The 16,265-nt window shown below is 30.7% G+C and overlaps 1 protein-coding gene across 5 annotated transcripts; it reads right to left on the bottom strand.

The window, feature by feature from the left end:
* Positions 1-6,822: 6,822 nt before the first annotated feature.
* On the bottom strand, positions 6,823-15,300 carry LOC107405823 (uncharacterized). Of its 5 annotated transcripts, XM_048463908.2 has the most exons (14): positions 14,806-15,297; positions 13,033-13,151; positions 12,831-12,937; positions 12,638-12,725; positions 11,276-11,771; positions 11,063-11,170; positions 10,691-10,978; positions 10,498-10,552; positions 10,302-10,383; positions 10,021-10,101; positions 9,454-9,558; positions 9,322-9,371; positions 8,775-8,889; positions 6,823-7,042 (listed from the first exon to the last, which is right to left on the bottom strand). In XM_048463908.2, the coding sequence occupies exons 1-14, from the start codon at positions 14,990-14,992 to the stop codon at positions 6,965-6,967; spliced, it is 1,959 nt and encodes a 652-aa protein (XP_048319865.1). In that variant the 5' UTR covers positions 14,993-15,297; the 3' UTR covers positions 6,823-6,964. The 5 variants fall into 5 exon arrangements, with proteins under 5 accessions (XP_048319865.1, XP_048319863.1, XP_015868404.1 ...); XM_048463906.2 differs by having other exon boundaries at positions 11,063-11,771; positions 14,806-15,300; XM_016012918.4 differs by having other exon boundaries at positions 10,691-11,170; positions 14,806-15,295.
* Positions 15,301-16,265: the final 965 nt, after the last annotated feature.

Genomic DNA, 16,265 nt, shown 5'->3' with positions numbered 1-16,265 from the left:
GAGGGAACCCAATTTGATCCAACAACCAACCTTTGGTACCTATTATTTTATGTTTTGTGAATTAAGAAAGTCGGCTGCTTGAGGGTTGAGCTATCACCATTCCGCCTCCTTTGCTGGTAGCATTATGCTTTTCAGATTTTCACCCTCTTTTTCCACGTTTATTTACTTAACATTATTTGTTTTTTTTTTTTCCTCTTATTATTATTATTAACAAACAAATAATTGTTAATTATATATTTTTTTAAAAATAATATTATGTATAAATAATTTTAAACTTGTATAGCCACCGGTTTGTTAGGAGCACTAATAGGGCACAATATGACTCACCACCAACTGCTGTGAACGATTACGTGGCATTTGGACATAGATTGTGGACCCACTAAACCAACTACCAGAGGTTGAGATGATTTTTTGTTCCTAACCGTTTGATCTGTTAAATCCTTTCACATGAATTAATGCCATCAAATGACAGCGTGCACGTCAGTTAGTTCGTAAGTTGGTCTTCTATTATTTATAATTATTGCTCTTTTGGGTTTTTCTTAATTTAAGTACATTTTTATTTATTTATTTTATTTATTCATTTATTTATTTTGGGAGATTTAGAAGGTATATCTGCAAGGGGATATTTTATATGTTGGGCTAAGTGTGTGGTGGTGGGTCCCTGTTTATAGGAACAAAATTTCCACCCCACCCCAAAACAAAAAATAAAAATAAATAAAAATAAAAATAAAAAAGGGGTCCCACAGTAATAGAAAAATGTTTTGGAAGATGTTGAAAATGTCGGATGAATTGATGGATTAAAGTCCAAATGCAATGTTATCTTTTTATATAAAATTATTCTTGCTTAGGTTTTTCTTCTGTTTTGGTTGAGAAATTTTGCTTTTAAAACAAGAAAGCATCTCATCTATTTATAGGCTTTACATTTTTTCTTACATTTTCAACTACTAAATAATCATTTTTCATCAATAAAAAAATACTAAATAATCTTTCATTTAAATTAATTTTCCATAATTGTTATTGTATTCGATTATTATATTGCAATTTATATTTATTTTTCATAATTGAATTTCGTTTTAAATAGATCCAAGGTTAAATTTATTATCTCATATTTATATTTGACCATATATTATATCCAACACATAAGAATATGAATATGTAAGTTGTCGCAATAAGAATCCAATGTTAAGACCACTAGTTATTGAACAATATGATCTAAGTTTGAACACTATAACAATTTATATTCATATCCTCAACTTTTTGTGTCCCAATAAATAAATATATATATATATATATATTAGAATTGATCTGATACAAACTACTTTCTCATTTTTTTCTAAGAGATATAATAATGTAGATAATAAAAATGGTGTCTACATATACCCCAATATATATATATATATAAGAACTGATTTTTTAAGAATTATCTCTCATTTTATCCTTGAAGACATGATGATATGAACAATAAAATTAGAGCCCATATTGACTAATATATTTTGTTTTACATATTAATCCTTTTAAAAATTATTTTTAATGGTAAAATTTCAAAATAAAAAAGTGAATAGTTGAAGGTAAGCAATTAAATTTCAAAATGGAATCCATTTTTAGTGTGTACATTATCACATCTTTCAAAATAAACCGGGAGATATATAAATTTTATGTTTACATATATCCATAGAGTTGTAAGATGAATTGCTAGGCATATATATATATATATATACTTTCACCCTATAAATTTTGAATCTCATATTCTAATTGAGACCCGTCATATAAATTGTAATTACAATATTTTTAAAAATAACAGTAACAACATTTTTTTGTTTGTGTGTAAAGGCAGTAACAACTTCACTACAAGACCTATAGATACCTTTTATTTATAATTATTGAATCAATTACTTAAGAAAAATACTACGTTCAATCCCTTAGAGTTTAAATTTGAGGTTGAATAAGTATTTACATTGAAATAATTCTAATAATGGCATGTGACAGGATCTTTCTAATTCTGTGAGTTATTTTTATTTTCTTCCTTTTTAATCGATGTTTCTATGAGTTTAAATAGGGGAAAAAAATAGTACATGATTTTTAAAATAAAAATGTCAATTATATAAAAGTTCGTTTTGGATGAATGAAGCTCCACAAGCTTAACATTGGGGAGAGGCCTAGATTTGGGTGAGGAACCACATAATTACAACGAAACAAAGAGCTTCTTTCATTTGGAATATTTTGAGTCAGATAATTTTATATTAATCTTTTCAAGAAATTTATATTCACACAATTATGATACTATAAATTTTTATCATTATTATTATATATATCATCACAATCATAATCAAAATTACAGATATCATCACCATCAGCCTCATGATTGTGCATAATTGGATTGGCATTTAAAAATACATATATATAATTTTTTATTTTGGTTTTTGACCACAAAGATCAAATAAAATTTTTGAAGTTGTAGTGTGCTACTAACTCAATCAGCATCTTATTAGTAATATATAGACTCTTTAACCTCTACTTTGCAATATCCAATGATGCAATTGATACCTTCCTCCTTGTGCCAAAATGAGCTCATGCATGCAAAATTAATTCCCCTAAATAAATAAAGTTCTTCCAAAAAAAAAAAAAAAGAAAAAGAAAAAATCAAATTCATTTTAAACATGGCAAGTGATAATTGGAGAAAGGCATGGAAAAATCGTGTGCTAACAACATTTCTATCTTCCATTTTTTTCTTTTCTTTTCTTTTCTTTTGGGAGAGAAGTAACACTTACATTCTAAAATTATAATAGTGTTATTCGTTTATTTTATTTATATTAAAAAAAATAAACTAAACACAGATAAATAAGAACAATACTGTTAAAGTTATCAAAATATTTATAAAATTTATTTATCAAATAATATGTCTATATTTAATTAATTTTTTAGTTCATTTATCAATTTAAATGCTTAATTTTTATATTTATATTATATAAATATGCCAATTAATAATATTTTAATATATATTTTTTAATAAATATTTTAATATATGTAATACTACTGATAAATAAAACTTAAGATTAACCGATATAAAAAAAGAGCATGTTATGTTATCACATTTTTTAGTAAGTAACTTTATAAATAATTTGATATACATGGCATTATCATAAAAATTAAATTTTTAAAAAAATGGAAACAAGAATTGGTATAAACAAGATTTTTTTTTTTTTTTTTTTTTTTGCCTTTCATTTTTTTGGTTGAGTTAGTATGAATAAGATTGTAATAAAAGAGTTACAATCCATTGCGTTGGAGATTGAAGATGTTGAATGGAAAAAAGAGTTTTATAGTTAGCAAAAAAGTGGGGAAAAAAAAAAAAATTTTGACTAAGAAGATTTTAACAGGTGGAAAATAATAAGCCGAGCCGAGCCGAGCCGAGCCGTAATGAGGAAAAATAATAATTTATAAATAAAGAAAAGAAAAGTGTGTGAAGACGTGAATCCAAAGAAAATAAGCATCCTCGTCGTTGGTGGTGGGAAGTAGTAGTGGGGTCACCGTCACAGCTGTAACTTTGTCGTGTTGTTTTCCTCTACGATTGCGACACGCTTAGAGTGGTCCCTATTTTTTATAATTTGACAAAAAAATAAAAAATAAAAAAATCAGAAAAACAAAATAAAAAATATCAGAGAGAGAAACAAATGGTCCCCACTGAATATAACTTAAGGAGAACAACACGGAGAGAGAAATGATCCAGTTCTGTCGTTTTCACTAGGCCCCACAACATGCTGACCTTTCTTTTTCCTTTTTTTTTTTTTTTTTTTCTTTTTTTAATTTATTATTATTATTATTAGTATCATTATTCTTATTATTATTTTTCTGTCATCTGCCTTCTCTGATGATACATGCTCTATTTTTCTCTCTCAAGTACATCAAAGTCAATCCATTGGCTAATCATATATTTTACTTGTTAATAATATATAATTATTATATAATTTTAATAATTCCAAACTTAATTATTTTCTTGCTAATAATTTGGGTGATTATTGGCAGGCTTATTGTCGGTGCTGAGTCAAATCCAACGTGTTTTTAATCTTACACTTTGATTGCTTGTGGGTCCTAATTCTATCATCCAAACAAATTTAACTTCAGATTCCTACTTAGGGCTAGTCTCCAACTTGATTAGCCTAAGAGTTTTTATTTTTTGACACATCTTTTTACGTTCATGATATGCCGCTTTTTCTATCAAATTATATCGAAGATTCAAATAAAAATATTATTTTTAAGAATATAATGATTTTGCTACTAGATTATATATAATTAAGTTCATGCATTTGGCTTGTAGTAAATTTTAGAGGAAAATCAATTCCTAGATCCTAAGCGTTATCTTCTACGGCAGTGGTTCTCATTTCTTGTATTTAGTTAATGAGAATATCATAAAATAAATTTCTGAGATAGAATTTTAATTGTTAAAAATATAATTTCCACTCTATGAAATTGTAAGTATTTACTAGAATATGCCAATATAAATTTGACATTGGTTATATTTGAAAATATAAAGTGTACTTTTCCATTGGTTAAACATTTTAGTTTAAAACCCCAAATTTAACAAGTGGCATAAAAAAAAAAAGAGATATTTTTATTATGAAATTACTTTTTTAATATTGAAAAAAGGGATTCCGAATTTCAGATTCTCAGCAAGCTATGAGAGGAAGATATACCTTTGTGTATGAGGAACCGTTAGGGTCACCAATTTATTGCAAAGAAAATTGGGAAAGACGAAATAGATTCTGACACGTAAGGATCTAAGGACTCAATTGGAATATGACAAGTCTATCATACAAAGGAGGCGTTTTCATCGTGCTTTTCAAGAAGTTCTGGTTTAAGAGATTGTTTCCACATGAGGTCTTCAATCTTGGACACTACCAAAGCAACATGCTAATCCATCCCAATCACCCTTCAAGATAATGAAATAGACGGATCCAAAATAACATTTCAAAAACATTCGATTACAAATCACCAAAAATAAAAATATCACAATGTTATCAACTATTTGTTATATATGTATATATATATATATAGATATATATATGTATATATTATCTACAATAACTAATCTGATTAATTCCCTATAATTAGTGTAAACAAAATTCTTTGACAAAAACAAAAAAAATATATTCTTCTTCTTGTATTATATCCAAAATATATCAACTAATTATGTCCGTGAACATATATGTAGATATAATAAATACAACCATATGTTTATGGGGCTTTGACATAGAATGGTGACGATTGACGAAGACCTTAAATTAAATATACATAGACATAATATCATATCGCTATATTATTTATAATTAATTTTTTATTATGTATTTTCATTAATCCCTCTAAATTTAGATACTCTACTATGCTCTTAGAAATCAAACCTTGGGTTTCAGCCAAACTTAGACTACTTTCTTTAAAAAGAAAACCAATTTGTGAATTGTTGTGCCTGGTTCATTTGAAAATTCACAATGCAAACACTCTTCTCTGATTTGGTTTGCCCATTAAAAACACTTGAAAAAACCCACAGTTTTGCGTAACAGAACGCTCTATCCCTACAGTAAAAACTACACACAACCAACCCATTAAGAAGCTTTACATCCCTTTAGGATAGTCTAGTAGTGGCAAAACCATATTTTTCTTTTAACTCTTGGATTTAAAAAATAATAATAATAATCATCTTTATAGAATTTTGCTTGCTTACAGTAAAATTTGACAAAAACAGCTCAAAAAGCAATTTCTGAAGACAATCTGCCAGATGAACTTTGGACCTTGTAGATCCAACTTCATTTCTGATTCAAATGGCATATTCAATATCAGGCCCGTTAGTTGGTTGTGGTAAGAATTGGACCCATAAAATGATTATCGTATCTATATAAGCATTTTTCATCTTGGAGAAATAATCAAATCAACAATGTTTTTAATATTATGCTAGGCAACAATGGTGCAATACCCTATTTTTAACTTGTAGTTTAACATTTCTTTCTCTTAAAGAGTAAATTTGTAAATTCTTGCATGTTGGTATAGCTAAAAAGTGAATTTTTTCCCCCCCTTCCTTCTAAAAAGAGTTAAAATGTAAGTACCATATCACAAAATTCTTTGATCTTGTAGCATATTTGTCGAATAAAATATCTATGAGGCCTGAAACATCCTCAGCCCGTTTTCAAAATCGCACAAAAAATTTAAATTATTTAATCTCATGTTTTCCTCATATTTATTGCTACAAAAATATCAACCAAGTATGTTCCCAAGTTATGTTTAATTCGTACAACGAAACATACATCCGACATTGTCCCCCCAAAAAAAATAATAAAAAAAAAATTAAAAAAAAACTGAAATACTTCTTTCATAACGAGTGAATTTTTTTTTTTTTAAGTATCACCAAAAAAAAAAAAAGTATTTTTTTAAGAAAAATAAATATAAAAAAATAAATATAAGAAATGGGCGAGCAGAAGCCACTTACTTCACTAAGGGCAAGGAGCAAAAACCACTCAATTCTTTGTGAAATTAAGGAGAGCAGCCAGCCCTTTTTATTATATTAATTATTAGCGGGTAGGTTAAACTTTTTCCTGAAGCATAAGTTGAGAATAGAGATGAACATTTAATATGATATTTGATTGGGTCCTTTTTACGGGGCAATTGGCAAAAAGCCGTGACCTAGTCGTTTAGTTGGTCCTATCCTTGAGTTGGAAATAGGATTTTTTTTTATGAGTATAATCTCCATAAGTATATCAAAAAGCACATTTAAGAATTAATTAATTGAAAAAAGGGAGGGGATTTTCAAGATAAAAAGACCTGGACCTATGCAACATGGAAAACAAAATATACGCGTCTTTATTTACAGACAAAAACTCTATCAAAAATCATTTATATGCCAAGTAGAATCTATTACAATGGGGCATGACACAAACACCATTTACAAAACGAACTCCGAAACTGCTTTCCTTACCGGAATTCACATCACTATGCACTTTTCTTTCGATTTAGCTTCAGGCCTGGAAGATGATGTCGTATTTGAATTTCTTCTTGGCCCCTGCAAAATACCAATTTTAACTTCTAGAATTACCATCTGGGTCAGCCAGGCAAAATAAGTAGGTAAGAATACGGTGCGCAAGGAAAACTAGATATTAAATAGATGGTGAAATCGAACTTGAGCTTTTTCACATTACCGATCACTGATCAGCGAGGTTATTAGGAACTAAAAGGTACCAATTTTATCCAAACTAGTTATGGAAATACAAGCAAGAATAAGTTCCAACATAAAGATTATAATAAAATTCTACGCCACTACAAACTGCAATAACTAGACGGTGAAAACGAAAGTCTAATAACCCAATCCAGCAAGCATATTGATATGTTAAAACGTGAGAATACACCTATATTGGTAAACCCAAGAATTATGCATTAGTACAAATCTTTTTCCCTGTCCACATCAAAACAGTATGCTTAATTCCGATATCTTCAAATTAGAGCCATCATGTCAATTCTTTCATATCGCCATCCAAATAATCTGTTAATCTAATCTTTGGTATCCTTTAAGCTAAACATATTACTGATCTTCTAAAAGCTTTAATACAACCTGTATGAGCAACACAGGAGGAAGCAGCACAGCATTGTGATCACAAGATGTTTAAAATTTCTAAGGAGTACTGCCAACACTATCAGCTGCAGAGCAAACCTTGTAATTCTATTACAATGGACTTAATCTGCTTCCTTAAATGCAGAGAGTAGAAAGCATAGTTCTAATGGCTAATCAGCAACCAATAACAAAGTCAAATATATGAAGTACACAGTACACACCATAGGCTTCTTTGTTAAAACAAAAATACAAATACAAATAGCTATTAAACGGATTACAAATAATACCTCAAACTGGCCTATGGTTGGTGTATTGATTAAGCTAGCATATAGCCAATAAAATCTATACTTATTTCAGAACTTGATACACAAGCCTGTGCACCAAAAACACCAAATTCGGCATGTAAAAGATATGGAGAATGGGCGGGTAGGAAAGGAATGCTCAGTTTGGAAGAAGAAAGGAAAAATGCATCCTCAATTCAGATAATACCTAACAAAATGAGCAGACTACAAACATCATGTCTCAGAGACTGATTTTGTGAGTTTACCACAAATAGCAAAAATGACTTTGTGACCACTACTTGCAAGGTTAGCTTCTAGCTTCTCAACTACAATCTTCATATTTAACTCCACTAACTTGAAGCTGGACTGTGAAATATTACCTAAATTTGGATCATAGCGCTGAGTAGGACGGGAATAGGAATTTAGTAGGACACTAAATCTGGACAGTGTACAATAGAGATAAGTTCATGTAGAAATAATGCTGCTTACTTGCAAGTGACCACATCATGCAAATGTTTGACTACGATAAAGATAACTACAAGGATTTCCTAATCACTTTTGACCCAAAAATATTTATAGTTCATTTAATTTTACTTTCCGCAGCTTCTCTTAAACAACGCAACTGAAGGAAGATATTGGGTAAATAATCTGGAATTATTGCTTCAAAACAACTTTTGAGTAATATTTTTGATCAATGATCTTGAATTTCACCAGAGCATTAATGGACCGAGACCACATAGAGAGATTTATAACTGTGCTGCGAATTCACTGAAAAATCCTGATACACTTAACAAACATCAACATGGCCACCAGCTGATGGTAGTTGATGATAGTCTCAAAAATAAAACTACAAAAGGCAGGTCTCAAGTGTACCAGGTACCACTAAATTAAATATGAAAGTTTACCTGAGGACCAGTCACCAGCCTTGAATTATTAATGGATGGTTGCTGCGCATTTTGACGCTGTGGTTGTTGATCAAACTCCTGTTGCTGCAGAGCTATTGCCAATTGCAGATCAGAACTGCCACATCAGATAAGGGATCAATTTTTTCATGACCTTTGAAGAGATAAATTAGTGGTATGATCTTTAATGATAAAATTTTGACCATATTTCCTTGCTTTCCATTTTATGATGAATTTTAAATTGATTAAAATTTAATTTGTTCTTCTGATACTGACCAGAAATTGGGTTTGAAATTAAAAATGATTCCAATACCAAGAATTAAGGATATTGAAAGAAAGGCCTCCAATTGGTACACATAAACAAGTAACATGTACATGTTATGAAGTGCATTTATTTAAATGTTAAAGGAAAAAAGTAGCAACAGAAAGTGAACCAACATTCAAAAAAATAGGGAGAGAAGTTTATTACTATACTTTCTTCTCTAATATCTATCTTAGAAATAAATTTTATTAAAAAATGTATAATTCAGAGAAAGTCCAAATTAATTACTTCATATCCAAGCCTGCTTGTGCTGCACTGTCAATGCTGGCAAGATAGTCCTGAAACAAGTGAATCGACAATAGTGTCATGGAGGCACTTGTTGAGATGGAACAAACATTCAGATATTAGAGAAATACATACTGCAGTGCTAGCAAGAGCATTATTTTCATTCCAAGTTTCATTTGAATGATTTTCCACCTTAAACTCCTTGAAATTTCCTGTCATAAACAATGTATCCCCATTGACCTGAAAAGCATAAAAATCTAGTTAGGAAACTGAATTACCAAAACAAAATAAGCAAAAGGATAGAGGAATGAACAAAAAAACAAAACGAAACTTTTTTAAACACAATTATATGAGTACAAACTTTAAAATTTTGACCATTACCACTTGGCTACCATTTGAATGTACCATTTCGTCCATTTGAAATCAAAATATGTCCTGAGGCTGACAATGGTACGTTGCTATGAAATTTCACTAGTCATGGACTATCTTTTTTTTCTTTTTCAACATGTAACTCTTTCATTTTCTAAAACATTAATCAGCAATGCAGGTAGGCGTTAAGTCATTTTATATCATACAATGCATTGAAATAAAGTATTCACATCTTATTCTAAACTTGACTAGACCAGAATCAATGACCAAGCTAGAAAACCTCAATTAATAACATGCTCATTGACAAAGAAGATTATGAGTGGACAACATTACCTCATTTAGCTTTTCCCATACCAAATCAGGTTGAGTTATGTAACCTTGGTCTGTGGCCAAAAGATAAAGTTCACCATTGAACTGTAAATCAGATGACACATGGTAAATACTTTGCAATAGATGTTTAGAGACCACAGAGGACAAAAGCTTTTAAAAAAACTACAGACGTTTCCTTTAACTTGTTTTTTTGCTCATAAAATGTAAGCTCACTTCAAAGTTCATTTTCATAAGAACAAAATAAATGATAAAGCAATAGAAAGGCAATTCAAAAATTAACTGACCTTAAACATTGTGCTGAAGTGATTATTACGGAAAAAAACACAAAGTTCACGTTCTTTAAGACCATCTTGTAAGCAGAATAAGCTGGAAAATTAAAAATATTCCAAAGGGGAAACTTCTTAGTACCCAACACAGAAAAATGTAAATTTAAAAAGAGTTTAAACTCAGAATTAAAAAATAGTGAGCGAGTTAGCTTACCCATAAAAAGTCAACTGGCTAGCACTGTTCTTCAAAAAGTTCCTGATCAGTTCTCCTAAAGCAATAAATATGGGAGAAACTTATTCAAGAACAACCTTATTACATTTAAAAAACATATTAATTAAATGTACAGTTAAAACAAACAATATTGGACAAATCTCTTATCCACTAATTTGACAGGAAACTTTTTCACCTTCTCTTTGAGTAATCACATCCTTGGACCTAGCATCTAAGGTGCTTTTGTCAGTTTGCTTAGCAAGAACCATCTCACCCTCATAAACAGGCTCTCTGTCTTCAAAAACGGTAGTCCCTGAATCAATAATACACTCCTCTCCTTCATAAATGGGCTCACTGTCATCAACACTTGAAGTCAAAGTTTCACATGCATCGATGGGCTGCATTTGGCTGCTAGAGGAATCCAAATCATCATTTTTTGCAGACACAAGTGATACTTCCTTCGTGTCATAACCTTTGTTCTCATCTGCAATTTCATGAACATCGGATGTTGCATTGGACCGGTTATCAATTTTTCCACCCCTTATTGAAACATCTATATGGTTCTCACCCACAGATAAAGTGTCTCTTTCTGTAGACAATGAAACCGCATTTTCAATCTGAACTGTTGTATCAATGCTGCTCTTCTCAACCACATCAGTGCAGAGAGTGCGTACTTCTGGTTCAACAAAAGTTGATTGATAAAGATTATTTCCTTTATTGATGTTTGATGATAATTGCACTGCTTGCTCTGGAGTACTTTTGAAACACAATGGATCATTACCTTCATTCATGGAGGCACTGCTGTCATCTGATATGCATAGATCTGTCTGATAAAAATTATTATCTTCTACAGCATGCTTATCTGATGTTTTTAGAGAACCTGGAGGATGAACCTCTTTGGGATGTGTACTTTCATCTAAATTGACAGAAACAGGCCCTTCATTTATATTTGATGCAAGAGGATCACCCACTGAAGATGGTATTTCAGCCTGAGACAATTTCAAGGCTCTCAACAACTCTGCTTCTTCTTCAATGTCTCCTTTTCTTAACTTTTGGTCATCAGAGGTTGAATCTGGAGAATCATCAAAAGATCTAGCTTTTGAAAGACATGGAGAAGGGACTCCCAGTGCTGCAGTTGTTGCAGCAGCAAAATCAACACAATCTTCTTCATTATTATTTTTATGTTCTCTATCCATATTTCGTGTTTCCAATGCAACAAGATCCCCCATAAGAGCATTATAGGATTTTGACCCAATTGCATTAGCAGTATCAAAATCCTGAGAAACATCCACTAAGAGAATTGATTATCAAACCAAAGTGCCATGAAATAATACCGAATTGCATGTTTCTCAAAACAAAATTAGCACTCTAGCAACTAACACATTTAAATAAGCACGACAAAGGGCGAGCATATATATTAAAAAACAGAAAACAAAGTGGTACTTGTCATAAGCATACTTAAAAATAACCATATTTCCAAAACATCAGAAAATGGACCTAAAATATACACAGTTAAAACACCAAGTGAAATAAATTCATATACTTGCATCAAAAACAAGATACAGAGTAGATGTCCTTAATTAGAACTATCCTAAAACACAAGTTAGAAGAAGAAAATACGTACATACATACATATATATATATATATGTATATGTCAATTCTCTTATCAGGAAAATATGTTTCAGGTCCAGGAACACATCCCACCAACTTTGGTGTAAGTATTCCCAGACGATCCCAGACAAAAATGTTCAGGATAAGAGAATTACTATATACATATATAGATACATATATACATATACATATATATATATATAAGCCCACCTATATGTTACACTCTAACCCAGTAACTTGCAGCTACCAAATGCAATTGACAGAGCTCCTTACAATGTTACTAATTATAAAACCATCACCTACATAACAACTCTGAATTTCTTTTCAGTTTTTTTGTGCTACCTGGTCTAAGCAATAACTAGTAATATTAGATAATCCAAATTTTCTTAAGAACCTTGCAATTGCGCCAGTAACTTAATACTTGAATTACATCAGTAACCCCAGCCATCAGAAAGATTGCCACAAGAAAATCTACTGAAAACTGAAAAGTAACTTTTACTAACAAGGAAGTTTGAGAAAGAATGAACAAACCTGGGGATCAACTATCCAACCATGGTATAGTGGAATGTCCAATAAATCAAATATGGCACACTCTCGAGTAAACTCAAAATCATCTATTCTGCAACGATTATGTAATTTTTAATCAGTACTCCAAAGTAGATAATGAAAATAAAACTAGAAAGTAGATAATGGGAACAAAAGGAAGCTTAAGAATAGATACAACCTCCTGAACTTTATATTTACATCAATCCCAGTTGCAAGTCGTGGAAGCAGATCAATGGCATCAGCAATGTTCTGCTGTTGGTTTTCAACGTACCCCTCATCTTTATTCTGCAACAAGATGACAACTCATTAATATTAATTTACAAAACGAAAGCATAATTATCAAGTGAAGATCAAAAGTGACCAATAAAGCAACTTATTACATTGATATTACTGTTAGAATCAATTAGCCGATCAGCAACAAGTGAAAGTAATTTCTCCTGTGAGACTTCTGATATATCTGGACTCAGATTCAAGTTGTTCCTTAACAAAAGAACATTACCTACAGGAATCCAAAATAAATATTAAAAAAAAAAAAATCCTTCAACAAAGAAATGGAGAAGGCAAAATAAACAACAAATGGTGGTGATAAGATATAATACACTTGAGAAAAATAATTCAAACTATTAAAAATATGGAAGAAATACAAATAATGTATCGAGTCACATTCATCAAAACACTGATAGGTTCAGGTTTCCAACAAATGATATCTAAAATAAGTCCTTTAACTTTATAGAGTGCTGATGAAGAGATGATATTATGGATTATAAAAACTCGTTAACAACAGTACTGACAATATAATCGCAAAGTTAATAGCAGGATCTGCCAAACAATAATATGAATGAGAACAAAAATGGACAGGTTACAGATGGTTACTTCTTGAATTTGGAGTAAAACACGAGACAACTACAGGCACAAATGAAATATGAATTCTGATTTACCTGAACTGAATTTTAGCCCCAACCTTCTAAAATTATGGGTAGCTTGGTTAGGTTATTCCAACTTGGAAACCAGAATAGAACTAAATTAAGATTTTAAAGTGATGCCGGCTTATTTCTCACAGGTTTCTTAGCAAGAAAGTTATAAATAAGAAAAACAACAACATAGAACAATGAGAAGTGATTGAGAATGAAAGAGTGGATTCCCTTAAATTAACTGTATTATAGCACAGTCTTCCACAACTAAATGCAACAACAGAATTCAAATGTTGTATAACATGATTTGTTGATTGCTAAGCTGCGAACAGAACTAAATCAAAAGCATAACGAAAATGATTCCTCTTCTCACGAAATAAATAATACCACTCAATCATGCCTAACTAACACAGTTGATTCTCAAGTCTTCCTGAGATTAGTATTTCAAGAAAAACATTGAGATAATAAAGACTAGAAATGGAGTGTGTTTAAAACACAGAGAGAGAGAGAGAGAGAGAGGCTTCAAAAGTTTGATAAAAACAACAAGAAATGTTAGACAATCAAAAATAATAACAGAAAGGATTTCTTGATACTGTAACTTCGAGTACGGGCTTATTTTCATAGAAATCATTACTCAAACCATGCCTAGAAAGAAATCTAATTAAGTTGTGGTAGACTCCACTTTCCTATAAACAAAAGCACAAAGGTATTCCTAAGTTTTCTTGTAACGAATTCATAGCTAACAAATTCAACGATAAAAAAGAAAAAGAAAAAAAAAAAACTAAAATGAAACATTACGCAAGTAGAACCGTCTTTCAAATCCAAAATCGATCAAAAAGCCAATATTATGCAATCTTTTACAGCGAGTAAAATGGAGAATTTTCATCTAGCAAAACCAAACCTAGAAATCAATCAATTTTATCGTATAACACAACCAATTCAAAAATATCCGTCAAAAATTTCAGAAAGCACAAGAATCCGAGTCTTCATTTCGCACCTCCAACTAACAAGAATACCTAGTCTAACCATTTCGCCATTTTCTTGCATACGAAAAACAAATAAACAGAATTCGAAAAAACAAAAACAGAAAAAAATTCCAATTCCCGAATCTCCTCCTTCCGGTTTTCCTAGAAAATGAAAGAATCCGAAAAGAAAGTAAACGAGAAAGCGAAACCCTAGCAAAAGAGAGGGAGAAAATAAGGGAAAAAAAAAGAAAAAAAGAAAGAAAGAAAGTGAAATTACAGATAGCGAGGAGAGGACAGGGTCCATTGTCGTTCTGGAGGACGATAGGCGTAGTCCGTCCCAAGAATTCAATGACTTTGGTTTTGTGGAGGCACTCCTTCACTGCCTGAGACTGAGGCTGCGATTGCGGCTGCGACTCTGACTGCGACTCTTCCTGCTTCTGTTCCTCTGATGAGCTCGACGCCATGGCTAACAATTTGTGCGCTTTGATCAGCAACAACTTTTCTCTCTTCTTGACCTTTTATTTCGCTTTGCTTTTTTTTTTTTTCCCCACAGAGAGAGAGAGAGAGAGAGAGAGAGAGAGAGAGAGATTTGTATTTCTAGAGAGAGAAAAAGAAAAAGCAAGCCGACGAGATTTTATAAAAGCAGGTATGGTGAGAGAGAGAGAGAGAGAGAGAGAGAGAGAAGAACTGGAATGGGAGTTGCGATTGCATATAAGGTGGTTTTTATTTGACGGATACGCCAATGTGAATCTTTTTTCTCTCTTTTTTTAATTTTTTTTTCATGATTATATGATTTTTCTAACTGAAAGGCGAAAAATATTCATTTTGCTCAAAAGCATGGGATATAATTGGGAAAGTCATGCTTATTGTCGGAAGATAAAATTATGAAAATACGGTATTTTTTTTTATCAAATAGAAATAGAAATTTCAATGATTTAAATATATTTTTTTATGGCATGCAAGACTCTTCATTGGATAATAACATTTTTTTTTGGTCTTTGGTACAAAAAATTAATCTTAATTAATGTCAATTCTGTTTCATGTAGACAAATTTAATAATGATATTTATATTCATAAAATTGATTTAATTGATATATTTTTTATATCCACACCAAAAAAAAAAAAAGTTTTGGATTCTAGGAATTCTCATAAATTATAATCTTAAAAGTAAAAATTAATTTCAATCTATTTTGTTATTCACCATTTAATTTTGATTAATTTAATTAACTTTCGATAGAGCACTTTAAAGTGCATATGCCAGTAATTCAAGAGCTTATATGACGGTGAACACGTTTTCCTATGATTATTTTCTCTATCAGCGTAAAAACATGTATAAAATTCCATATAATATTAGATCAAGCAGAAGCAAACCATTTCGTCCATAGCAATTTTAATTGTCTAAATAATTTCTGTTGGAAATTAAAATTTATGAATAACTACGAAATTCCATTTTTTTTATTTATAAAATACGAAATTCCATGTTAGTACTGTAACAAGGTGAAGCAAAACATTTCATTTATCCCCATTTTTTTTTGTTGATGGAAACATTTATTGCAATGTTAAATGTTCATAATTTCTATTGGAAAATTAAAATGTCTTAATAACCACCCTTACAGTATATTTGGATAGAGGTAAAATTAATAGGAATCTAATTTTTTTAGGAAAGTAATAATTTTTTTTTGTTTAGATGTTTATTGTAAGATAGAAAAGTATGGATCTAGAAAATTAGATTCCCAC

Source organism: Ziziphus jujuba, chromosome 6, assembly GCF_031755915.1.
Source record: "Ziziphus jujuba cultivar Dongzao chromosome 6, ASM3175591v1".
NCBI classification, from domain to species: domain Eukaryota; kingdom Viridiplantae; phylum Streptophyta; class Magnoliopsida; order Rosales; family Rhamnaceae; genus Ziziphus; species Ziziphus jujuba.
Note: the sequence above shows the minus strand (reverse complement) of the source record. Positions and strands in the feature narration are given on the sequence as shown.

What these genes read in the sequence shown, in the direction of transcription:
- LOC107405823 (XM_016012917.4), bottom strand. Translation starts at nt 14,992, where the DNA reads ATGGCGTCGAGCTCATCAGAGGAACAGAAGCAGGAAGAGTCGCAGTCA. An exon ending in GTTGGATAGTTGATCCCCAG is followed by an intron (nt 11,772 to 12,637) that starts GTTTGTTCATTC and finishes GATGTTTCTCAG; the next exon opens with GATTTTGATACTGCTAATGC. An exon ending in AGCCAGTTGACTTTTTATGG is followed by an intron (nt 10,384 to 10,497) that starts GTAAGCTAACTC and finishes TTAATTTTCCAG; the next exon opens with CTTATTCTGCTTACAAGATG.